Source organism: Pristiophorus japonicus, chromosome 11 (assembly GCF_044704955.1).
Source record: "Pristiophorus japonicus isolate sPriJap1 chromosome 11, sPriJap1.hap1, whole genome shotgun sequence".
NCBI classification, from domain to species: Eukaryota; Metazoa; Chordata; class Chondrichthyes; family Pristiophoridae; genus Pristiophorus; species Pristiophorus japonicus.
In genome coordinates, this window is record NC_091987.1 from 33,222,361 (window position 1) to 33,236,454 (window position 14,094).

General features: G+C 47.4%; 1 protein-coding gene across 1 annotated transcript in view; it reads left to right on the plus strand.

The window, feature by feature from the left end:
• The first annotated feature begins 1,607 nt into the window (after window positions 1-1,607).
• Window positions 1,608-14,094, plus strand: part of LOC139276007 (superoxide dismutase [Cu-Zn]-like) — an 89,284-nt gene continuing 76,797 nt past the window's right edge. The window contains exons 1-2 of the mRNA XM_070893329.1: window positions 1,608-1,766; window positions 2,767-2,863. Coding sequence (XP_070749430.1) covers window positions 1,692-1,766; window positions 2,767-2,863 — 172 coding nt within the window. The 5' untranslated portion in view covers window positions 1,608-1,691. The remainder of the gene's footprint in view (window positions 1,767-2,766; window positions 2,864-14,094) is intronic.

Consider the following 14,094-nt stretch of genomic DNA (forward strand, 5'->3'; position numbering starts at 1 on the left):
ATTGGAGGAGAATTGTGTGGTTCACGACATTGAAGGCTGTAGCGAAGTTGAGAACATGGAGGGATAACGTCCCAGTCATAGTCATAGACATACAGAATGTTGTTCGTGACTTTGATTAGGGCCTTTATAGTACTGTGAGAGGTGCGGAAGGGAGTTAAGGGAGATTGGGCACAGCAGCAGTAGAGTGGTCAAGAGTCTGTTCAAAGACTTTGAAGAGGTAGGGCATAGTTTTAAGAAAGGGGATAATTATGCCTGTTTTGAAAGGAGGATGAGCAGCGCTTGAGCTGAGGGAATCATATACAATGCCAGCTAGCACGAGTGGGGAAAGTAGTGAAGTTAGGCGGTTGGGAGTTTAGTGGAAATGGTGTCGACAAAGCAGGCCACTATTTTCGCCACGATTGGGCGCCGTTTTTTGGTGTGAAATCCTCCTTTTGCTATTAATTTGTGCGCCGGCCCCCACTGTCAGCGCCAGTTTTTTTTGGCGCCGATGACGTCATAACTGGATCGGGTGCCGTTTTTGGCCGTTTTTTCAGTTAAGTAATTTTCCCCGTGTACGATTTTTTTTGTTGAGCGCAGCGCACAGTGGCCAAAAGCACCGCAAAAAACTCTTCTGTTAACTTAAGGAAATTGGTGAGGCGCAAAAGATGACATTGGAGCGAGACAAAAGAAGACAAATTTAAATACAAATGCATTATTATTTTTTCACATGGAACTCTGAAATTGGGGCAAGGGAAGAAGATTTTTAAGAGGGATTTTCATCTGTTGCCCCCGCTGCAACCCCGGGCCGAAAGGACTGCCCCCCCCCCCCCTGTACCCGCTGCAGATCCTGGCTGAAAGGACTGTTCCCCCCCCCCCCCTCTCTGTACCCGCTGCAATCCCGGGCCGAATGGCCCTCCCGCTCCCGATCCTGCTGCAATGCCGGGCCGTGAAACTTCAACTCGCGGAGGGAGGGATTGTAGCAGGTACAGGGAGGGGCGTGGTCAGTCCTTTCTGGCCGGGGGAGCTGGCTTCAGCTGTCAGTGTGTCTCTGGTTGCCCTGGCAACCTCAGCTTTTCGCGCATGCCCACAGAGTTTTTGGCGCACATTTGAAGCTTCGCCCCCAGAATTAACTTCGGGTAGCGCGGCGTCAAAATTAAAGCGAAAGTTATAATTTTTTTTGGCGCAATCGGGCAAAAAAAATCGTACGTTATTGTACGCGGGCGCCAAAAATAGGGAAAGTGGAAAATAGAATCATAATGAGTTTGGAAACGGCAAGAGGAGATGGTGAAAAACTAGAGAAAGACAGGTGTTGCTTTCCTAATATTCTAACTTGCATTTTCTCTTTATAGATTCTGATTACCTGCTATTAATTTTGCAGCAATTTAATTTTTTTATTTCACGTTTGCAATTTTTTATTTGTGTTCTTTTTTTAACAGTTGTCTCCAGCTGGACTACCTTCCCTTAACAATAATATACCAACGATTACTGTTGCCTGTAGACCTATTGCAACTCTGCAGCGCTATATATTTTAACAATTAAGCGGGACGTCAATAATGTTAACTCTGCAGTCAATACGTGCAGAATCCCCCATCGTGGTTTTTAAATGTTAAACTGACGCTGCGCATGCGTAAAGAGGGGGTCGCTGCACAGCGGCTGCGCATTCACGTCACCATCTGTCCGAGCGTCGTGTCAAGAGGTGGAAAAGGGAAATTATGGAGGTTACGAAGGCCATTTGCGTGCTCAAGGGTACCGGTGCGGTCACCGGATCCATTCATTTGAAAGCAGGCGTGAGTCAGCTTTATTTAAAACCTGGAATAATGATGCTTTTTATTCGGGGCCCGGTGGCGGTTGCCCGCGGTTGGGCGGGACGGACACGTGGCCGCGTGCGCGGTTTTGAATGAAGCGCGTGTCGGCGGGATAGCAAATGTGAATTGTACAAGATGCCGGAGATGTGTAGTGTAGGGGAGCTGGGCACTTCATTAAGTCTGTGTGCCGCACACACGCGGCCTTCCTGGTTTGGAACAGCCGGCTTTCTTTTACCGCGTGTGTGTGAAAGGGGCCATTTAACGGTTGCCAGGCCACGCGCTCCTGCTAACGGTCGTGAGTGAGTGAGGCTGGCAGCAGCAATACCTGGTGTGCGTATCGGACATGTGGGGGGACCACCTGAGCTCTTGGAGCCAGCTGAGTAGAAGCCAACCTGTTGAAGGTGATAGTTTGATAACGTTTTTTATTGACTCTTGTCAGCCCTATTACCGTGGCCGTATTCGACGGGATATGTCATCAAGGTTTATTTTTTAATAAAGCTGAAATTCCCGGTGCCTTTCATTGCAGGATTTAATTACTGGCAAAATGTTATATTGTAAAAATGCTTAATGTTTCCTAATAAATATAGTAAATGCTCGGCGCGCACAGTAGATCAGTCAAGGCAAAAGACAGATTACTGTTGACAATGTGCCCAGTGACAATTGCGATGTCAGTTGCGGTTTCTGAGCCGAACTCCAGTCATTGTGGCCTCATTGGTGATGCAGGTCAAGTCACTTCGTATTGTGGTTCCGGTGTGCATCCCTCATCAGAACTAGTGTAATGATGAAACATGCGCATCTGACATGTCATCATCTGCCTTAATTCGCGGCAAATACTGCTCTGCAAATACTGACTCACCTGCTGCGCATTTTCAGTTTTTATTTCAGATGGCCGGCATTTGCCGTTTTTTCTTTGTTAAATATTTGTTATTCCTGCAACTGGAAGGAGCACACCTAATAACTTACATATGTGATTATTTTGTAGGAAGGTGGACATTCGACTATTATAATGGGAGAAATTTATGGATTGACTCCCGGAAAACATGGGTTACATGTGCACACTTTTGGAGACATTTCTAAAGGTATGGACAGTTACTTGTCAATTTTAAGTAGAAGAGTCTTGTGTCGATGTTGAAAAGACCTAGAGAAAAGATATTGGGCTAGAAATTGATGGGACGTCGCACCATTAGAATGACACATTAATGTCGCAAGCCTTTATTAATTTGTACTATGCAAATATCCAGGACTTTGCAGACAAAAAATATTTGTCATGAGTTCAGATCCTTTGCAAATTTCTGGCCGAATTGCGCCACTCCTCCATTAGACTCGCCAAAGCCAATCAAAGTTTGTTCTCGCATGAGGCTTCCCATTGAGCTTAATGACAATCATGAAATTGCATTTTTTAAATTCTCTTATACCTCTTGGCAGTTTTGACAGTAATTCTAAACTGTCCTGGCTGAGATTGTAATACTGAATGTGTAACAAATGGGAAGATGCAGAATATTGCAATTGATTACTTCTGAGTAACTATGGGCTCAAGTTTTGGTTCGAGTTGCTCCTATTTTTTTGGAGCAGCTAGTTTAGTATGGAGTATCTTAGAAATTGCAATTCTTGGCGTTTAGTTTGCTCCAATTCTAGTTAGTTAGAATAGTCTCGTTTTAGTACAGTTTTCTTTTCAAAAGGGGGCGTTACCAGCCACTTACGCCTGTTTTGCAAGTTTAGGCAGCGACAACTTGCTCCAAACTAACTTAGAATGGAGTAAGTATAGATTTTGTACGTTCAAAAAAACCTTGCCTACACTTTATAAATTAGGCACAGGGAGCGAGAGATGGGGGAGGGGAGGGAAGGGAAGTTGGAGGAAAGTTAGGGGATTTTACAAGCATTAAACACTTCATTTTTACAAATAAAGAGCCATCATGAATAATAAATGATAAATAAATCAAATAAAAAATAAATTAAATTTTCCTACCTCTCTGAAGCAGCAGTAGCAGGCACCGAGCTGTGAGATGTCGGCCGTTCGGCCAGGGGATAGGGTCGGCATGAGGCAAGGGAGAGTGACTTCCACAGAGCCCGGCAGCAGCAGGCACCGAGCTGCGAGAGACGTTCGGCCGTTCGGCCAGGGGATAAGGTCGGCGTGAGGCGAGGGAGAACAATGTCAGCAGAGCCTGGCAGCAGGCACTGAGCTGCGAAATTTCTGATGTTCGGCCAGGGGATAGGGGAGGCGTGCAAAGCACTGGGAGGGAGAGAGGGAGAGCCAGCCAGCCAGCAAGTTTGAAAGTTTAATTTGTACTTCAAGTATGGGTGCTACATTATCAACACCACGGATTATGCAATGGTTCTCCATCAATTCACTGCATAGGAGAGAATTGATTAGAGCTCACCGCACCAGGAACATCATAACCCATAGGCTGATGGCAGGAGGCCATACCCACGTCGGCAACATCGAGCCAGGCGTTCGTACCTGGACATGAGCGAGGTTGATTGTGTCAAAAGGCTGCGTTTCCGCAGAGAAGTTGCCATTGAGATCTGTGATATGCCGAGAAGCAGAATGCCGACTGCCTTGTCTGTTGAAGTGAAGGCTACAGCTGCACTTTCCTTCTATGCCTCGGGATCGTTTCAAGCTACAACTGGAGATGTGTGCGCCATGTCTTAACGTGCAATACATGCCTGCGTTCGCCAGGCCACGGCTGCACTGTATGTGCAGAGGAATTACTTCATCAAGTTCCCAATGAACAGCCAAGCAATGCATGACAAGGCTGTGGGCTTCTCCAGGATTGCTGGCTTCCCAAAGGTACAGGGCTGCATTGATTGTACCCACATCGCCCTGCGAGCACCTGTGGAGGATTCCGAGCAGTACAGGAATAGAAAAGGTTTCCACTCCATTAATGTGCAGCTCGTGTGTGACAACAAGCAGCGCATCATATCAGTCGATGCAAGATACCCTGGCAGCACCCATGATGCGTTCATCCTACACGACAGCGTTATATCTGACATGTTTGAGCAGCAGCCAGAAGGGCAGAGCTGGCTACTGGGAGACAAAGGGTACGACCTCGCCACCTGGCTCACTACACCCCTATGCGAAACACGGACGGAAGCTGACAATCAGTACAACATGTCGCACGTTGCAGTGCGCAGCATCATAGACAGGATCATTGGCATATTGAAACAGCGTTTCCGATGCCTGGACCATTCCGGAGGCCACTTGCAATACTCTCCTAAGATTGTCGGTCAGTTCACTGTTGTGTGCTGCATGCTGCATATCTTAGTCATCATGAGGCAGCAGGAGCTGGTAGTGGAACCAGAAGACCCACATGAGGGGAGAGTGCCTCATGATAGTAATTTTGAAGAGCAGGATGAGGTTGGTGACGACGATCAGGAAAGCATGCAAGTGCCTGATGCCGGAGCATGAGGTCGGAGGAGGGCGGTCCATCGTGCTCCTTTAACGATTGCTCGAGCCCTGCGCCAGCAGCTCATCCGTGAACACTTCAATTACTGATGCCTGAGGGCTCTGCGACAACTGTTGCGCATGGACATGTTTATTTTTTGGAGTTGTGCCTATGCTGTGTTGTGTTAATGGAACATGATTCAGTTTTAATGAAAACATTTCATTGAAAAGTTCACGTTAGTGTAATAAAATATTTGTTGTATCAAACTTTACTTTAATATGACTCTTTAAGATCACTTAAAAACTTTAAGATCACTTATAAACTTGTAAATTACAAAAGTTACAAAACAATTTCAGTGTGAAAAATCTTACACTCTTAAGATCACAAACTTCAAGATAATTTTTTAGGTGCAAAATTAAATAAGTTACAAAATGTGAGAACATTTACAGTATAAGATCACTTAAAAACCCTAAAATCACTTATAAGTTGTAAAGTTACAAAACTTACAAAACAATTTCAATTTGAAACAAGTTACTACAGTTACATCAAAAACAAGAACAAAAGCAGCAAAGAAAGGCTGCAACCATCTCTCATCCACATCTCTGTGAATGTTCACTTCTTCATGGGGTGTAATTTGATTTGCCGGGCTGTGTGCCCTTATTGCAGCAGCTACCTCACCCAGGCCTTCCCTGACGGCCTGTGCCGTCACTTGCATGCCCTCCCTGATGGCCTGTGCCATCACTTGCATTCCCTCTGACATTCCCTCCCTCATTTCCCGTGTCATTACTGCTATTTCTCCCGTCAGTACCGTTATCTCTTCACCCACTGCAGTGAAGCTGCCCACGAGTGATCGGGTAAGGTCATTGCTCTCCACACCCAATGCCACAACCTGAGCCGCATCTGTTGCACGCTGCATCTCAGGAGAGCGTGTTTCGAATCTCCTCCTCTGCCTGGGTCTGCCTCACGGCACCATTCCAGCGGGAGGCACAGGCTGGGATGGTGGGACCCTGGGTATTCCAAGCGGCATCACTCCAGTGGGAGCCGCGGGCTGGGATGATGGGGCCCTTGGTCTTACATCCGGCACCACTCCAGTGGGAGCCATGGCTGGGATGGTGGGGCCCTGGGTCTTGCATGCGGCACCACTCCAGTGGGAGACACAGGCTGGGCCGGTGGGGCAGTGGGTGTAAACTGCTGCATTACACCAGCAGCACCACTGGGACCCGCAAAGTCGGAATCTGTGAAACCATAAAATGTGGAACCAGAACCTATGGAAGTGGGAGGCGCAGGACGGGACGATGGGGCAGTGGGTGTAAACTGCTGCATTACACCACCAGCACCACTGGGACCCGCAACGTCGGAATCTGTGAAACCATAGAATGTGGAACCAGAACCTATACAAGGGTTTGAGACACTGATGTCCATTGATGTGGGCTCATAAATATTAACTTCGAAGGTCTCCCCTGAAGACATTTCAGTCAACGCCTGCAGCCACCCTTGGTCTGGATCGTCCGCATCTGGTTCTTCTGTATGTTCAGGATCTTCAGGATTGACATCATCATCTGCAAAATATATCAGAACAGTAAAATGTTTAGCAGCACAGGAGGGGGCAGGATGGGTGGCATGAGTACTCTCACACATAGCAGGCCAGGCAGCAGGTTGATTTGAAGGGCCACGATGCAAGACTTGCCCTCTCCCTCGCGTGTGGGCCCAGCTTGTGCTGTACTGATTGCTTTTCTCTATGTACGACTCATCAAAGCAGCAACCCTCTTCCAAGGGTGTCAGTGGATGCAGATTTGGCATGCCTCCTCCTGTTCGAGTTCTTTCCCTTTTGCTGTGGGCCAATTTCTTCTGCAAAGATTAAAATACTACTTTTTACAGATGCGTCTTTCTGCAGAGTGGGACATATACAGATGGTCACATTTACAACTTAGATTCCATTGAAAAATGAAAATATTACTTACACTAATTACTTGATCAAGGTCGTGCCATTTCTTTTTACACTGGCTTCCAGATCTCCTGGTATGCACCACTGCGCAGTAATTTTCTGCAACTTGGTTCCAGCGTTTCTTCATTTCTTTGGGTGGCACTTTTGTGCGACCTCTGTTGCTGGTATCCAACTCCTGCAATCTCTGCTCAATCACATTCACTAGTGTCTCCACTTCATGCAAGAAATTCTTCGTTCTTGGTGGATGTTGTTCCATTGTTGTATTGAATTGACTCTCTGATTTTTCAAAACACACAGCCTTATTTTGCATGCACCTATGCAGCACTTGTTCTGGAAGTTTAGCAGCAACAAACAGCACTCACTGATTCCAGCAGGTGATTTCTTCCGCAGTACTGCTAAAAGCACTCCTTCAGGCACAAAAAATCACTCGGAAACCTTTGCACAGCTCCACAAAAGCAAAAATCACTCTTCTTCATGTACCTTTAAAAATGGCCGATTGCCAATGTTTGTGTGCCACTGCGCACGCGCGCACTCTCCAGCGCACATGTGCAAGGTTGCCGGCACTAAAAATGATGCTGGGCCCTAGCCCTGCACCCCTGCAGGCAGTTCATCGGCGCAACGCCTTGGCCCTGCCCCCAGCAGCTCCTGCTGCGCCGCGCCGACCTGGAAAGAGCCCAAAAAATATCAGAGAATACGGAGGTTGATAATAGGCGCACTTTATGTTCCAGAAAATAGGCATGCCTCTTGGAGGTGCGCCGTTCTGTGGGAAAGCCGAAACTTGGGCCCAATAAGAGTAAGCTTGAGGTTTGGATTAGTAATCGCCTTTGGATGTTCAATGTTTCGATCTCTGAAATCAGAAGTGTGAATTCAAATTCTTTAAGTTATCAGATATGAGTACTCTCTCCTCCGCATGGAATAGTAAAAATGCCCTCAGTTGTCAGACCTGCCTAAACCTGTGACTAAAGTGACCTCAGCATATCAATGAAATTCTGACTGCAGTATAATTGTTTCAAAAACTACAAAGCGCTGGATTTGATCGCTCCTGTGCTATATCTTTTTCTTCCTGCTCCATGAAAATGTAAATAAGCATTTAAAATAAATAGCTTTGCTTAGTTTATTTCTTTTTGAATGGGATGTGTGGGGAGAGTGATAGGGGAATGTCCTTTAAAGCATTAAATGGGCCATAGTGGCTCAATATCAAAGAAAAAGATATGGCGTCTGCAGGGAACGGTTTCTCTTTAACATCCCTTCAGTGCAATGAGAAATACAGACTGCAGTACAAACAAAATAATTAATTTGCCATTTTACACCCACACCCTCCATCCTTCTATAAATGAAAGGAGGATCCCATAGGGGGAAAAACTATTAATCTGGAATAATTGTATATTGGAAGATGCAATACCTGCTCCCAGGTATACATGGCTGTGGGTGTTTAATTTGATGGAAAAGATTTAGTTCTTTGGACAAAGTCTACTAGAGGCACCTCTGGTTATAATGGTGCACAGGTGCACAGGTGGGGAGATAAGAGCAGACTTATCCATAACAGTTTGTGAGTGAAATCAAAGTGGTCATCATAATTTGAAGTGAACGGCCAATCTTGACAGGTCATTATAAATGATTGCCACCGAATAATTCATCACCTCTAACGGTACAGTTGACAGATTCTCTCCAAATGAATAAATAAGTTGCCGAACCCTTTTGTGAACCGTAGAAATTTTGCGAGGCGGTTTCCGGCCTACTCTAATTTTTAGGCCGCAATCTCACAAATTCCGAATCAACAAATCCCAATCTCACCAACTCCATCACCCTGAGTCCCAATTTCACTAACCCAAATTCCCTTCCCGAGACCCAAACCCGCCACTCCTGAGTCCCAATATCACCGTGCCCACCTCCCCGAGTCCAATCCATCCCACCCCATCAGTGAGTCACCTGACCCCTAATCCTTGTTCACCCTCCTCCAGTCTAGCCAAGCCCAACCACAAATCTCTGTCCTCTACTATCTGGTCCCACTTCCAGGTGTTGATTTCTGGATTCCCTCAATCTGGTTCAGTGAAATCACTGAGTCGAATACCGATTGTGCTTTAAACAAAGCAAGCTTTTATTTAAAAAGCAATCCCGATCGGGGACCTTATCAGACAGAAGGAATGCACTGTGATAGATTGCATTCACTTCCTACGGACAAAGTGACATTACATTGTAAAGGGACGACGGTTATACATTTTTGGTAAAAGATAACAAGATACAATTAGAGTGACATCCTAGTTCAGCCGATCCCCTTTGATCCCTCTTTCCCTTTGTCCACTCATAAGCTGACCTTAGTATGGTCTGTTTTTACACAAAGGCCCATTATGAGCTACTAAGACCTTGAGGTTTTTCTGCATCTGTGGGTTTTGTTTCAATATGTGTTAGTGTTGTAACATTTTGCAGTCTCGAGTCTGAGATGTCATGGCTATTCCTCCATGAATTCTTTGTTAGCTTATACTGTCCAAATATAATTCCCACGTTCTCAACTTCTCGACTTTAATGTCTGTATACATTTAATATCCATGTTCAGTATGCATTCTCACCCCCTTCTCCTTTCCCCCCACCTTCTCCTTTCCCCCCTTTCCCCTTCTCCTCTCCCCCCCTTTCCCCTTCTCCTCTCCCCCCCCTTTCCCCCCCTTTCCCCCCCTTTCCCCTTCTCCCCCCCCTTTCCCCTCTCCTCTCCCCCCCCTTTCCCCTTCTCCTCTCCCCCCCTTTCCCCTTCTCCTCTTCCCCCCTTTCCCCTTCTCCTTTCCCCATCTCCTCTCCCCCCCTTTCCCCTTCTCCTCTTCCCCCCCTTTCCCCTTCCCTTTTCCCCTTCCCTTTTCCCCTTCCCTTTTCCCCTTCCCTTTTCCCCTTCCCCCTTTCCCCTTCTTCTCTCCCCCCTTTCCCCTTCTTCTCTCCCCCCTTTTCCCCTTCTCCTCTCCCCCCCTTTCCCCTTCTCCTCTTTCCCCCCCTTTCTCCTTCTCCTCTCCTCCCCTTTCCTCTTCCCCCCTTTCCTCTTCCCCCCTTTCCCCTCTCCTCTTCCCCCCTCCTCTTCCCCCCTCCTTTCCCCTTCTCCTCTTCCCCCCTCCTCCTCTTCCCCCCTCCTTTCCCCTTCTCCTCTTCCCCCCTCCTCCTCTCCTCCCCCTTTCTCCCCACCCCCTCTCCTCCCCCTTTCTCCCCACCCCCTTTCTCTCCACCCCCTTCCCCTCCTCCTCCCCCCCTTCCCCTTCTCCCCCCTCTGCCTCCCTCCCCCTCTCCCCCTCCTCGCTGTCAGTAACACAGACACTGACAGAGAGATAGAGACACTGACAGACACACTGCGGTGGGGGGGGGGGGGAGTGCGGGGAGGGGGGCATTCCAGCACGCTGTTGGAGGGCTCCCGGTGCTGCAGTCAGTAAGTAGAAAATGTTTTATTTATTGATTTAAAAAAAATTACTTCTTATTAATTTTTTTTGATTGATTTATTGGTTGATTGATGTTTTTATCATTTATTATTGATGATGGCTGTTTTTTTGTAAAACTGAAGTGTTTAATGCTTGTAAACTTCCTTTTAAACCCCCCCCCCCCCCGCATTCCCTACGCCTGATTTGTAACCTACGCCCGATTTTCTAAAGTGCAGACAAGGTTTTTTCGTGCATACAAAAATCTTCACTTACTCCATTCTAAGTTAGTTTGGAGTAAGTTTCACTGCCGAAACTTTGAAAACAGGCGTAAGTGGCCGGACACGCCTCCTTTTGAAAAAGAAATTCTGTTCCAAAATGAAACTGTTCTAACTGACTAGAACTGGAGCAAACTAAATGCCGAGAATTTGAATTTCTAAGATACTCTGTTCTACACCAGTTGCTCCGAAAAATCAGGAGCAACTGAGGCCGAAACTTGGGCCCAATGTGAGGGATATGTTAGGCCATGAGGTTACAGATTGTGGTGGAGTACAATTCTGCTGCTAATGGCCCACAGTGCCTCTTGGCTGCCCAGTTTTGAGCTGCTGGATCTGTTCTTTTTCTGCTCCTATTTTTTATGTTCTGAATCTATCCCATTTAGCACGGTGATACAGATTGCACCTCTCCAGTCTGGGACGTTTTAGTTCAGAAACACCTCTGGTCCGGCATCAGTCCTGGTGTGGGTGGCGTCTATTGAAAAAGAAAATTGTGGCTCCATGTGTTAAACGTACGTGTAATGCATTTTGGATGACTAATCTTAACAGCCTTGCGCTGGTCAGCTGCAGGTTTTACACACTGGCTGATGCTGTGGTTTGACACGCACTCTTCGCTGCTGAGGCCACCTCCTTGCCTGATTGGTGGCGAGCGCACTCTGAAGGCTGCAGCGCCGGGCTGAGCCGACATTTTTTAATCTTCCCCGGTCTGGGGGGTGGGGGGGTGGCGGGGGGCGGTTTGTGTGTGTGTGTGTGTGTGTCTGTCTCGGTGCGAGGAGGCTGCCACTTCCACCAGTCAGGCTCTGCTTGTAGCTTACACACGGACTGGCGCCGGGAGTAGGATCATGGGTAAGGGTCGGCGTCTCTCCTTGACTTTATCCTCCACTTTATCATCTCCGGTCTCTAGTTTTTTTTGTGTGTATGTATGTGGTTTTTTGAGGTTTTGGTGTTGGTGTTCATTGAGGTTAGCGGGCCGGGCAAGGAAAGGGCAGGCGGTTGACTGTGGTGCCGAAGCTGGGCCTGAGGATTTTTTAAAAAACTGAATGATTCTGGATGACTAGATGTTGTGCAGTAGGCTTCCGGGTCGTTGTCAGCAGTTGATCTCCCGTGATTTGGAAAATTCTCTGGTCCGGCTCCAAACCAGAGCGGTCCGACTGTACTGCCACACAACACGATGGAGGGTGTCCTCAGTGTGAAGACGCGACTTGGTCTCCACAATGACTGCGGTGGCCACTGCTGTTACAGGCAGATGCATCTGCGATAGGTAGATTGGTGAGGATGAGGTCAAGAATGTTTTTCCCTCGGATTGGTTCTCGCACCACCAGCCGCAGGCCCAGTCTGGCAGCTTCAGGACTTGGCTATCTTGGGCAGTAGTGGAGCTGCCGAGCCACTTTTGGTGATGAATATTGAAGTCCCCCACCCAGAGTACATTCTGGCCGTTGCTACCCTCAGTGCTTCTTTAACATGGAGGAGTCCTGATGCATCATGTGAGAGAAGGCAGCAGGATGTTTCCTTGTCCATGCTTGACCAGACGCCATTAGACTTCATGGGGTGCAGCATTAATGTTGAGGGCTCCCAGGGCCACTCTCTCCCCATTGTATACCACTGTGCCGCCACCTCTGGAGATGGTGATGGAGGAGTCTAGGACATTGGCTGAACAGTATGATGATGTCAGGCTGCAGCTGGACTTGTCTGTGGGACAACTCTCCCAATTTTGGCACACATCCCCAAATGTTGGTAAGGAGTACTTTGCCAAGGTCAATTTGGTTTTATTCTTATTGTTTGTCACAACTGAGTGGCTTGTTGAACCATTTTAGAGGGCAGTTAAGAGTCAACCACATTGCTGTGGTCTGGAGTCACATATAGACCAGGACAGCAGATTTCTTTCCCTAAAGGGGCATGTGTTAACCAGATGGGTTTTTACAACAATCCAGTAGCTTTTTATTCCAGATTCATTTAATTAACTGAATTTAAATTTCCCAGCTGCTATGGTGGGATTTGAACTCGTATCTCTGGAACATTAGTCCAGGCCTCTGGATTACTAGTCCAGCAACATTACCACTATGCTACCATCTCCAGTGTTGATTCCTGTTTTGAGAAGTTTGGTGTTATTAATGTTGCTGGTGTTGGGGTTGATCGCGGTGAGAGTCTGAGGATCAAGATGAGAAAATATATATTCCATGTTGATGGAATAGATGGCAGGTGAAGTAGAGATGACAGAAGCATGCTGTCAATGGTGAGAGAGTTTTTCCAATGAGGTGAGAGTGGTTGGAGAGTGGAAAGCCTGCAAAATGTGTGTTGGAAATGGAGTAAGAAAAAGTTTCTGCCCGAGGAAAGTAACTATGCCTGAGGAAAGTGACTATCAGTCAATTGGAGCATTTACTGTACATTTGAAGCCATCAACTAATCAGAAACAATGGCCACTAAACTCATGCCTCAGCTTGACAACTGTGGTCTGTGCACAGCGGGATCCCGTGGTAATGAATTTAAAGACAAAAAGTACATGAAAAAAGGCTAGTAAGCATCTGGTAACTAGATGCTAATTATTTTAATTAGGTCCCTCTCTGCTGCCGGTCGGGTCTGCTCAGCATTGACAGACCCGACATTGGGAAAGGCGCGTGGGTGCGATTTGACAGTAGGTTCCTGACCCGCTGTCAATTACTTCAAAATAACCCCCGACCCACCACTGAGCATCAGCAAAATGTTGGCGATGATTATATCGCCCCTCAACCTTCTAAACACAAGGAACGACAAATGAAGTTTATGCAACCTTCCCTCACAATTTAACCCTTTAAGCTCTGGTATAATTCTGGTGAATCTGTGCTGTATACCCTCCAAAGCCAATATATCCTTCCTGAGGTATGGTACTCAAAACTGAGCGCAGAACTCCAGATGAGGTCTGAAACTTCCAATCCTGACTTGATCTGTAGGTTTAGTGTAGTTCATTGTATTGGGAGCTGCGTGGAGGCCCCGACCTGCAATAAACCACCAGCCGCAGGTCGGAGCCGTAAAAGGAGCAGAGGTGTGGCAGCCCGGGAGCAGTGTGGAGGTCCCGACCTGCGATAGATCACTAGCCGCAGGTTGGGGCCGTAAAAGGAGTAGAGGTGCGGCGGCCCGGGAGCAGGGTGGAGGCATGCCACTTTAGGGAGCAGTGTGAGTTGGTACAGGAGGGCGATGACGTGGGGAAGGGCGACTGGATTGGACATCACCAAAATCAAGGTTGCTGATTGGAGTGTGGGCAAATGCACCAATGGAGTAGCGAGGTCGGGGTGAAGGAGCTGCGAGAGATTGTAGAACGACGTGATCGGGGCTCAGAAGAGGCAT